Here is a 12,118-nt window from a genome sequence, read left to right on the forward strand (position 1 = left end):
AAAGCTACCCAGAAGTCAAACAGATTAGGAGGATGGCTGAAATTAATTGTGCCAGTTAAGTACAATGGAGGGAGAGTAGATGGAATTGAGGGAATGATTATAATGGTGGGCAATAGAATCTGAGCTACATGCATGAGGAAGGAAATGTGAAGATAAATGGGCTGATAAATAGTTTAATGATGAAGTTGATGGGTCAGTAGGTCAGTAGGAGAGTTAGAAATTATAGAGTGTGAAGACTGAAATAGGTGAGCTGTTAGTGTTAGTAAAAAAGGAGGATGCTTGAAATCAAGGTTTGGCAAATGACACAGTAATTAATGATGAGATCAAGGTATGTATGATCATGGGAAATATGGTGGAAGAAGTCATCACAGTAATGGAGGCCAAGGAAGAGAGAGGCCAGGGAGAATGTCAATTATGTGGCCCCTCTGAATATTGAATTGAAACTACCAACATGTCAGTAGTAGGGGGTACAACAGAAGCCAATGAGCCAGGTATCAATGGTTTGCCCAACTGAATATAGTCTCTTCCTCTTTGAGCTTCCTTTTTAATTTTGTACCTTCTTAGTTATTCTTATTCTTTGCCTTTTGTGTACTTGTGGTTTTTTTTCCTTCTTCTAGATTAGGCAATGAAAACAAGTTTGTTGCTATCTTCTACAGCACAAAGCACACCTTTTCCAATATGGTTATCTCCATGAATAAGAAATTATAAATAGTGATCCTAGAAAGACTCAGTATGACTGAGGGCAGAACCATTTCATTAAGGGCTAGACTAGTTTGGAATAGATAGAATACAAGACAATGATTTACTTTAAGTATAACACTTTAGACAAATCATACGTCATAGACAAAGATATATAGAAACAGTCGATTTATTTTAGAAGAGACTTTTCAATTCTTAAATAGTATAAAAATAAACAGATATATTTCAACACTGATATTTTACATAAGTTAATTTAAATACATATTTGTCTCAGGCACCAAAACATTCATATACACAGTCCCAATTCCTAGGTTCAGACAGCAGGTTAATGGTAATAGCAAATTACTTTTTAAATCAGTGAACAGTTTTTCATACAAGCCTTTCTAATATTGATTATTTCTTTTTTAACAATAAACCTTTTAAACATAAAATCTTAAATAAAAATTCCCCTGAGTTATTTCTCTTTAATGAAATTTCATTTTCTCCCTCTGCGTGAGACATGCTTTTAATTATTTACACAAATACTAATGTTATCCACGATCAGTGCTTGATTTAAGAATATTAAAATCTACAGTGCTTTGCACAGAATGTCTCCTCAATAACTTATGGTTGAATGAATTAATGAACCATCCACAGGTCCTTGAAAAATGTATGAAAGGTCAGTATCATAACACATCCAGGCTAATGAGACACAATGTTCTCTGTGGGCTGGTGTATAGGTAAACCTTAAAGACATAACTTCCAACCTTATGGATCTCAATGTACCAGAGTTGGGTTCCTAAAAATTTATTCACAAATCTTAATCCAATACTTTCTTATAATTCTGAGAGGTAATTTGTCAAACTCAAAAATAATTCAGCGAGGTATCCCCATGAAGATATAGTGATTCTGATATAATGAAAAAAAAAAAAAATTCAGCAACTTCAGGATTCAACTCAGTTCATAACAATAATATCCTAACAAAACATAAATAATAATTCTCAATAAATTAAGTAACAATGTACAGTACCAGAAAATGTCAGCTGACAATGAGATGTGGAAAAGAAACACTGTGTTCCTGGGAGCTATTCAGGAATTATTTGCTTTTGTTTTTAAAGGAGAAAGGACATTCCCTAGAATAGGAATATAACTTTCTTTCTGTCAAGAACCCCCTACAGTTCTTTCTAAGGTATTGTCCTCTTTGTAGGCTTCTTTGGTTACACAGTTAAAATTTATTACAAAGTTCCCTGCCTTCCAAGCATAACTTTTTGTCAAGGCCTATTTTGAGGGCTTTTGTTTTCTTTCATTCCTCTTAAGAGGAGCTAAATAGTAGTCCTGAGCTGAGGTTTTCCTGAAAACTTGCAAAAGTTTAGAGAAAATATAGACAGAGTCCACAGAAAGATGAACTCAGATCATAAAACCAGGAAAACAAAATGGAAGAAGTAACCTGATCAAAAAAGGAGTTTCCCTTGGCACAATGGCTAAAAGAAGAAAACAAAAGGAAGAGTCTGCAGGTCGTTACTTCTAATGTATCAAGGAAGATACATTGTAAGTAGCAATAGTGTAGAAAGAAACTTGCAGCATTTTGTCATCTTCTAACAGCATTTCAACGGTTCAATCATCTTTGCCTTGGTTCTTACTGTAACAATCTAAATTGAAATTCAAGTAAAAACGATGTCAAATCCATCTCCCATTACTTTATAAAAAAGAATGGAAACTGCTTTTTCCCTTTACCTTGAAGAAAAGACATCTTTAAATTAGTGACATGAAAATCTTCACATGTATAACCCCCCTCTACTTAACAGAAGACATTAAGTCACGTAAGGAGTTTCATATAAATATTAAATAATTAAAAGAAATTGTTCATATAAATAAATAAATATGATCAATAGGCTTCTACAGTTCAGTTGAACGTCCTTTCAGTAGTACTGTAGGGTTAATATCATCCAGTCCAGAGTGGGAAGGGCTTGCATTGATGGTCACTGTCTTGGTGGGTTCCGGGTCTTGAACACTGAATGAAGTAGAAGGACAGCCTTGCACGTTATTGCAGATGAGAGACTGGATTGAGGCAGTGTTGATGATTTTAAAACCTACTTCTCCACCAAAAGTGCTCGGTTTCCAGTAGTTAGGAGAACATATAGGATTGCCCATAAGTCCTTTCAAGGAGAAAGGTGCGCCAAGTTCTACCATGGTCTCACCAAAGATGGCATCTGTGCGTGGCTTTTCTACCAAAAGGGCAGGATACAGCTCCATGGCATCGATGTCCCCATAGAGGGCTTCTAACTCTGCAGCCATTTCCTTCTCTCCTGTGAAGGTGACAAGGACAGAGATGACCGAGGTGAAACTTCACAGAATAAAAACAATAGTTTTACCCCTTTGCTCAGTGTGCGTGCAGCTTCTTCTGCTATTTCCATTTCACCTTTGAATCTTTCTCACCTGTAAGTTCTTCAAATGATTCATAGGGCTTCATCAGAAAGCGTTTGCGGTACTCATTCAGAGACTGATATTTCATCTGTCTGCTCTGGTCGATGGAGGCCTTTGCTACGTGTTGTATTGCAGCTGGGAGATTCCTGCCACCAGCAACCTGGGGAAAATAAATGACATCATAAAACAAAAATTTGAGGCATAGTTACAATTTCTATTTTAAAAGCATCCCTTGGGTAATAAAGTAGGTGAGAGCTACACTGCCAGCTGAGACCTAAACTTTGAAATATTTATGTAAGATTATAGAAAGTCTTTGAAAATATCTATAGTTAAGGTGTGATGATGACATATTGCCATTTGATTAACTCTAGACTAAAAGCTTTGACGTTTCAGAAAAATGTGAGGCTTCTTGTTTCAAGAAAAGAATTTTACTAGCAAAATAATCACTTGTTTAGTAAGTTGAATGGAAACCATTGCTGTGGCAGAAATTCTAGTTAGCCCTAGCCCTTGCTTTTGTTTTGTTTTTCAATAATAACGCTTACCCTGCCAGCAATTTGCCTGCTGAATGATTCAACAAACTGGGTAAGCCCATGTTCCATTAACATAGAGTTGTTGTAGAGAAACTGTCGATGGTTGTACTCCTGGTCTTCAATCTGAAAGGTGTCAGGCAGGAGGGGATGCCAGTGGTAGAGCGTGTTAAACTCAGCAGCAATGCGGTTTTGGTACTGGAATTGTTGGTTGAAAAGCAGCTCTGGGTCAAACTTCAGTTTGAAGTGATAGCCACTCAAGTGCTGTACGTAGTCTTCTATCACGATCTTAATGGTTTCTCCTATTTGCACAAAATAAAGAATGGAGAACATTAATTCTTTCTGATCATTAGCTTTCAAGCAACGGCAACGCAGTTTCTTTAATTTGCTATTCCTTCCCTTCTGCTTTTTCCTTTTTACCATCAAATCGAAAGGTAGTTATATTACAGTCATGCTCAAAGAGGCAGTTCATATGGAACATGTGATTTTGAATTCATGACCCCCTACCCCCAGCCCCTGGGGATTATTTCAAGCATAGCAGAGGTTACACACTAGCTTTCTCCCCAGGGAAGAGGGCTTTATTTAAATGATTTCCTCATCTTCCTTACCTATCAGTATCAGCCTGCTTGTCTGGAACAACCGCTCGTCATCCCATTCTGGATGCTCCTGTTTAAGCACATCACACACTCTGTTATGTTCTCGGAGCCAAATCGTGGCATACATCATCAGACCCGGCACCAGACCAAACACCTCCTGCCCCACAGCAAACCGCAGGTGTTCAGGGACATGAGGGGGATAGATCATCTCCGCCTGAGTATCTTTGACTGTGGGAGGATACATCTCTCCATCAATTATCTTAAAAAAAACAAAAACAAAAAAACAGGTAGTAAGTAAGCATTCATTAAAAAGTTAAGAAATGAATTTTAATCAGAGATTTCAAAACATAAGTAGTGAATCGTAACTAATTCTTAATATTCAAATGCAACAAACCTGATATTTCATTTTTCCATCCTTGAAAAGGCGCAGTTTATGCTGTCTATCCAAAGTTTCACCATAAATATGATTTAAATCCACCTAGAAGATTATGGGGAAATTTCAATGTGTTGCTGTTAAAGTTGTTCTTGTATAAATGTCTATGATATAATTGATCATTAAACAATTTGATGACTTAGCTTGCTTTGATTAAAATTTTTCAATAAAACCACATTTCATAGCCACAAAATATGAAAATAGTTTATCTACTGAAGCTACAAACCTATATATGTCTCATGTTTAAAAGTATCAGTATCTTATATGAAGCTTTCAAATATATCACATGCTTCACTATAATTATATGGCATTGCCTTTAAAAAACAACAGAAAATTTATTATTGATATAAAATTCCTATCAATAAACTGAAACTATATCATTGAATTCCAAGAGATAACAATGCTGCAGAAATCTGCCTTATAATATTTAAAGCAGCATAATCAGGGTACAAACATGTTTTTTGAAGATGCAATATTTTTGTAGTGCTAACATTTTGAACTAAAAATATGAGTCAAATTACAAATGATATCTATATATATGTATGGGTATGTATTTTTACTGAACCATTGAATTAAAACGAAAACTCCATTCAGGTTTTTATAAATAGGACATTTTTAAAAAAGAGGGTCAATTATTTGGTGTGGCAAATAGACATATGGTCTTTAATGTCAGCACTTCACTATGATTTGCTATCATTTTGCTTTAGTGCTGTCTTACCCCATGCCCCAGTCCTTTGGTGAAAGCTGGTCCTCGCTTGTGATCTGTCTTGAAAAACTGATGGGTGAAGTGCTGGGCAAAGAACGCAAACATCAAATTTGTGCCCTGGGGGTCAGGGACAAACGTTCTCCTTAGAAGAAATTTTTCCACAATCAATTTTGAATCAGGAAGCTCTTTCTTTCCTGAAAAACGAGAAAGCTAAGAATCCATCTCTATATTCAAGAAAGCAGACAGTGATCTATTATGAACTCAGTTTTAATGAAAAAATGTGAAAACATTGAGACATTATACCAAAATGCCCATTCACTTTCATGGAATAGTTTACATAGATTCACACTTTCAAAAAACAAAAATCTCCATAGGTATGCATAAGCAAGGAAAAAACTATACTTTCATTAACGAACAAATGATAGTTTAGGGTCAAATTTTCTAAGTAGCAATCCAACCCCCATTGCAATACATCTCTAACTGCTTCCTCTCACTCACCTTTCACGCCCATGGGAGTGGGACAGTCATCAGCCACAGGAGGAAGAGCTCTGGTATAATAGGAGATATTAGAAAAGGCTTCCCAGCTTTTATAGCCATACTGTGCATTGTAGGTTGGCGGGCTGTCAATCAAATGTGATCTGGCTGAAATTTTCAAGGGAAAGAAATTATTTTATTTGTTCCCATATGCAAAGCAAATCAATGTTCATTTTTATTGTAAAATGTATAAGGTAGCACCAGAGGTTGAATTGAATTCCAACAATGATACTCTATTTTAAACCAATTGCCCTTTAAAGTCTAACTTCCATTTGTACTTTAAAAAGAATGATTCCTGAAAGTACATCTTGATTTTTCAAATAACCATCCAAGAAGCTTGGAAGATGTATGCAGGATTGCAAGTAGAATTCTGACTATGAGAAAGGACTTTATAAACTGGATGAGACTTAAATGTCAATATTTTTGACCATTAAGCTAAAAATCACACCAAAAAGATATATTTAAAGTCATTTTGACAAGACTGGAAATATGTTTTTAGATTAGGTTTAGCAATCTGGAGTATTATAAAGTACATTTTTCTTTGAGGAAGCTGAAAACCTTAGAAAGAGACTCTACTTACATGTCAACACATACTTCATAATTGCATTTCGCAGGAAGGGAATATTATTGACAATGTTCCAGACTCCCTTGAAGTGGGTAAGTATATAGTGCACTGTGTTTGGAGTGGGTTTCAGGAATAATTTTATTCTTGTCAGAAATTCAGCTGCAATAAGAGGAAAAAAAAGGAAGGAGAATTAAGGGGGCTCATTATAAGACACAAATCTGTAAAATGATAGAGGTACATATACCCCCCTTCCAAATGAGGGCACCCAAGGGCAAACTTACGTGTTGTACAGTTTTCACCATAGAATCCTGTCCGGGTACAGTCACACTTATACTGGTCAAATCCAACACTCATGCATACACCTCGGTTTTGACATGGGTTGGAACAGCAAGGATTTCCTACAATAAAAGTAAAGACAGTAAATAAATCATTCTTCAGTGTCTTAATCTTGACTTAAATATTTGTTTTGCTTACCGTGGGCCAATTTTACCATAAGAAATGCAAGAAATATACAGGTAATCATGGAAAAACAATTTTTTTAAACCTGTCTCACAGAATGGTTACATGGTAGAAATGCCAACGTTCTATTCTAAATAAGGCTAATATTCAACCTGAGAAATCATGTTGCTAAGCTATTTCTTAGTAACTTTTTTTGATGGCCAAGTTAGCACTTTTAAGAACCTCAAATAAGTAGAACTGTCAAAATTCAAATGGATAGATCTAGTACATTAATCAAAACGTAGGGAAAATTACAAAGTTAAAACAGCTTACTTTTAAAATATTTTGCCTATCTTAAAAAAAGTAACCTGGGTTTTCCTGGGGCAGGAAAGCACTAACGAGGCTATTTAAAACAATTATTCCCACTCAACAACAGTAGGTACACACACACACACACACACACACACACACACACTTCACCATATATTGATCAGATCCTGTATTATCATAATGACAACCTGCAAATTAGTACCACTATTCCTATTTAGCAAATGAGAAAAATGAGACCCAGACCAGTTAACTAACTGGCCCGCGATGAGCTAGCGGCAAAGCTGGGATATCCCCCCAGTTCTTTTGAACTCAAGTAGTGCAAGCTCTTTGCAAAGTCAAACGGCCTTCCGTATCCGGAGAGCATTCCGAGTGACGGGGACCTCCGTAGGGGTCAGCGCGAAAACTTGGCGGCAGCGCCCTGTGAGCGGCGCCAGGTACCCACCTGCACAGCTGAGCGCCAGGGTGGCGTAGAGCAGCAGCAAGGCGCGGGCGAGCATCTCCGCCGGGCGAGGGCGTTGCAGCGTGTGAGCTTCGGGCAGCGGGGCTGGAGGAGGCGGAGTTCCTGGGCGTACGCCTGACGCTCGTTGCAAGTCCTTTGACAACTGGAAGCTAACGGCGAGAACCTTCCTTTTATGCGTGAAAACTAAGCCCACGTGATGCCATGACTGTTTCTTTCCGCGGTTCCTTACGGCCCCCCCCCGCTGCAACTCCCGGCCCCCACTAGAATAATTGCGTAACACCCGGATGGGGGAAGGATTTTTTTTTTTTACTCAACTGAGAAAATCGGAAGCACGGGAAGCTGCTCTCAGTTTCCCCAAGGTAGTGCAAAGCGGATTGCCACCCTCCCCACTCCGATCTCCACTTTCCCGCCCGCAGTTGCTCTGTTCCCGGAGCTCGGCTTTGCGCCTGATTCCTGTCCTTACTCCCTGTCTGCCCCAGTTCTTCCCAGAGCCGAGTTTCTAGACAATCCCCCCGGGAGAGTGGGGCTGGCGGGGCACTGCGCTTCCTCTCCGGGAATCGGTGTCCAGAGGTTCTGAGCGCACCGAGGGAATCCCCCTGCAGCGCCGTCCCCGCCGCCTTGTCTGGGTCCCTCGTTCTTTGAAACGCCAAGGAAGTCCGTCTGGACAGACTGGAACCAGCAAAGCCAACCAACGCTGACATCTTTTACACGTGTCGTGTATTTCAAACGTGTCATGTTTGATTTTTCGTGACGACCTTTAACCTAGTGTATATGCAGCACGTACATACCTTCAATTTTTTTCAATGTTTATTTAGTTGAATGAAATATAGCTATAATCGGTATACATATCTGAAACTCCTATTTATAGATAAGGTGTGTTTAGAAATAAGGAATAAGAAATACTGTTCTCCACACCACTACCCCCTCCTTGCTTATTAGAGAGGAAGGAGGTACATTCCTCTCCCAGAACTGCTCCTAAGCGGTTATCCTGTAAATAGTCCATTTGAGCTCCAGCCATCGCCACTATAACATTTCCTCTCCTCTGATCAACTAGGGGAGCAGAGGTGCCCAGGATCTGCCGGGATGCTAAATGTTCAGAACATCTGCTTTAATGCATTTTTTTCTTTGCTGTGTGGTTTCCACTATTTTGGTCCCCAGTTCCAAACAAGAGATATAAATAAGAGGAAGAAGATTTTTAAAGTTTGCTTTTTTGTCTTTCTGCGCCCTTTTCCAAGATGATAAAGTGTAATAATGGGTCAAAGTACAAGATTGTATTTAGGGCTGATTTTCTATTCTTACCTTGGAAATAGTTTGATGAGAAATTGGATGGAATGGATGTAAAGGAAGGGTGATTGGAATAATTTTGAATTTCTCCATCCTTTGTGCTTTTTTAGTAGCTACCTTTTGGGGGTTGTGGTGAAAGATATGTGAAGGTGAAATACTTTAAAAAAAATAGCAGCAAAAGTAGAGAATAAAAAGTTTAATGAAGCCATATACTTGTAGAATTCATGGAAAAGGATGGCATAAAACCTGAAATAAAACTACACCAGATAAACGTCTTAAAGAAAAAAAAGGAACTCACTTGGATTTTTTTTTTTTTTTGTACCATTTTGGTTAATGTCCACATTATCTGGTTCTACATGAGACACACATGACTAAAGTTCCATTTCATCCAGGAAGCTTTTCTCCTCCTCTAGTCATATTTAATCATTCCATTTGTAACACTTCCATCTATTGTACTGAGTCTTACATGAAATGTCAAGAGCATAGATTTTTAAAACAATTCCTTTAAATCCAGTTTTCTACTTAATTTTAAATGAGTAGGTTGTAGCTACTCAAATTTTCGATGGATTTTTAGGACTGTTAATTCAATGGTTAGATGACATGTAAGAATCCATATTCTGGGTGTGATAGTGTGCTAAAATTTTACAGTGTAATCCTGAATTCATTTTGAAGTTGGCAACATTATTATCTTCCTCATCAGATCTTAATTGTATACCTACTATGTATAGAAGTGTGTACTGTTGTTTGCGGACACCAAATTAAAAGGTGAGGACAAAACAGGGCATAGAGAATAATCACATTTAGACTGCTTGGAACTTAAAAAAATTGAAACCTGCCTCATACTAGCAGAAATTCAACCAAAAAAACCCCATGTATTTGGTTAAGCTGCTTGATTTTGTCTATAAATTCACAGTAGAATGGAGAGAGTTCTATGTAATATACAGTCAGGAGTCCAAGGAGAAAAGGATCGGAACAGTTTACAAAGGAAGTTCAAGTGTGGGAGCGAGGAACAGCTATTATGATAAGATTGATTAAATAATTCTGACAAGTCTGAGACAATAAAATAGAACAGATCGTATATTTTGGGATGCTGGTCATGGGAGGATATTAAATGTCCCAAACCAAATCAAAATGGCTAAGCCTCTTTTATTTGGAAAAGTAATATTATTATTGTGCCATAATACATCACACCATAAAAATAAGGTTTTGATTATGTAAAATTTATAGCTGTCACTTTTGTATATATTTAGTGTTTCTGTGTGTATTTTAGATAAATATATGTATCTGTTGTATCACATTTATTTTATTAGTCTCTGAAATTTATTGGAAAATTGTCTGTTTGACGGGAAAGTAAGAAAATATATTACAAATCTTCCAGAGTATTCTATTGAGTTTTACTGCCCCCTTCTGCTGCTTGAATTTTTATCAAGTTCTTTTTCTCTATGGTGCTGTGAAGATCACTCGCTAGATTTTATGTCTGATGTTACAATGGTCTTCAAAAGTCAGTGTGCAGTGTTCATTTCAGACTTAACTTCCATGAATATGCTGAAAAGAATGCGTTGTTGATGAATGGAAGTGATAAGCCATTCATATGAGTTAAAATCAACAATAAAGACTCTTAATACCCCAAATTCCAAATGAGCTAACATTTTAAAGAGACATTTCTTACTGCTTTGAGCAGGGTTCTACCACTCAGACCTGGAAGGTTGTTCATATCCATTACCTCAGGCAAGGAGTCTCTTTCCATTTCACTCTTTGGTTGATTTAGTGATACCTTCAGAGAGTGGAGATGGTCCCTTGTCATTTTCATTCATGGCATCCTGGCTGGAAAAAGAGCTTTGTCCGCTTGCATCAAGGTTATTCTTAAGAGATATTTTAGCAAGGTTATGCCACAGAGTATGTTTGGTCTTTGAAGGGCAGAGATGCTACTTATAAAATACCTCTTTTTATAGTCCTTTAGTAAATCCTGGTTGTGTACCCATTTCTGGCTACACATATAGGAGTTTTAAAGCTATAAACAAAAGCGTGTGGTTTTTTTTTTAGTTAAAAAAAAGTCCTTGTCAAATAAGGCAATGAAGAAATACCAATTAATATCCATTTCTAAGTTTTATAAAACATTAGTATTTCTTTTTTCTCAAATAACTGAATTGCCTGATAGATTTTTCTTTTTCTTCATTTTTCATGGTTGTATAGTGCAACTACTCAAATGAGCCAAGGTCGATTGAATGCGGTCCTTGTGATGGTGCTAGGAAATCTCCAAAGGGGATGAGGAGAGTGTGAGCAGGGTGAACTGGGGTGGGCATGGTGAGAACACACTGACTTATTAAATATCAGGTGTAAGACTTCCAGTTTCCAGTCTGGCATATAAGGAGCATGGAAGTCACCACTCCACCCTAACGGCAAATAAAATTCTGAACAAACTGAAAACTCAACACTCTCATAAGTCCTTCAGAGAAGTGAGGTGACAAGATAAGACACTGCCCCCAAAATTGGATAGCTAGGCCACCCAGAGAAGCACAACTTAGCAGAAATCCACAAAGAGAAACCTTCATAGGAACCAGTACCTGGGTGGGAAACCCTGAAGGGTAATTGAGAAATTGCTGGATGCTCAGTGTGGATAAGTCTGGGAATTAAAAACTCAAGGGGCCGGTGGGAGCACACTTACATGTGCTTTACTTCCTGAAGTTCTACCAGGTTGTCACCGTGACAATCAGAAGAAAAAATTTCCTTGGGGGATTGGCAGGGGAAGGGGAAAAGTAACCACATTGAAATATGCCAGAGCTTTCTGTTCTTTTTAAAAAGGCCTGCACTCAACAGGAACTATTTTACCAGAACCTAAACTTTTGAGATTTTATCAGAGCTTAACCGACCTGGGGGAAAGGAAGTACCCAACTCCAGTGCCCTCTAGCCTTCCACACATGAGAAGGAAAATACCTAAATACTCCTCTAGCCATCTGTTCCACATAACATGTGGGAGTGGGGACCTGAGAGGCACTTGTGACAGTCACAGTTACAGGCGTAAACTCACTATAAGACTGAGCCTTATTCATAGGACTATAGAACACTTTCTCCTCAGACCTTACCACACTTTACTAAGGACCTATCTGCCAGAGTTACTTTCACCCAGTAAACATGTTCAACTT

The 12,118-nt window shown here is 37.9% G+C and overlaps 1 protein-coding gene across 1 annotated transcript; it reads right to left on the reverse strand.

The window, feature by feature from the left end:
• Nucleotides 1–858: 858 nt before the first annotated feature.
• On the reverse strand, nt 859–7,839 carry PTGS2 (prostaglandin-endoperoxide synthase 2). The gene is made up of 10 exons (XM_019738125.2): nt 7,674–7,839; nt 6,745–6,861; nt 6,479–6,622; nt 5,863–6,006; nt 5,377–5,558; nt 4,620–4,703; nt 4,238–4,484; nt 3,645–3,931; nt 3,115–3,262; nt 859–2,984 (listed from the first exon to the last, which is right to left on the reverse strand). Exons 1-10 carry the CDS (start codon nt 7,726–7,728, stop codon nt 2,575–2,577), a joined length of 1,818 nt encoding a protein of 605 aa, XP_019593684.1. The 5' UTR covers nt 7,729–7,839; the 3' UTR covers nt 859–2,574.
• Between the last annotated feature and the right edge of the window lie 4,279 nt (nt 7,840–12,118).

The sequence above is a fragment of the Rhinolophus sinicus genome, linkage group LG17 (genome assembly GCF_036562045.2).
Source record: "Rhinolophus sinicus isolate RSC01 linkage group LG17, ASM3656204v1, whole genome shotgun sequence".
Lineage (NCBI taxonomy): Eukaryota > Metazoa > Chordata > Mammalia > Chiroptera > Rhinolophidae > Rhinolophus > Rhinolophus sinicus.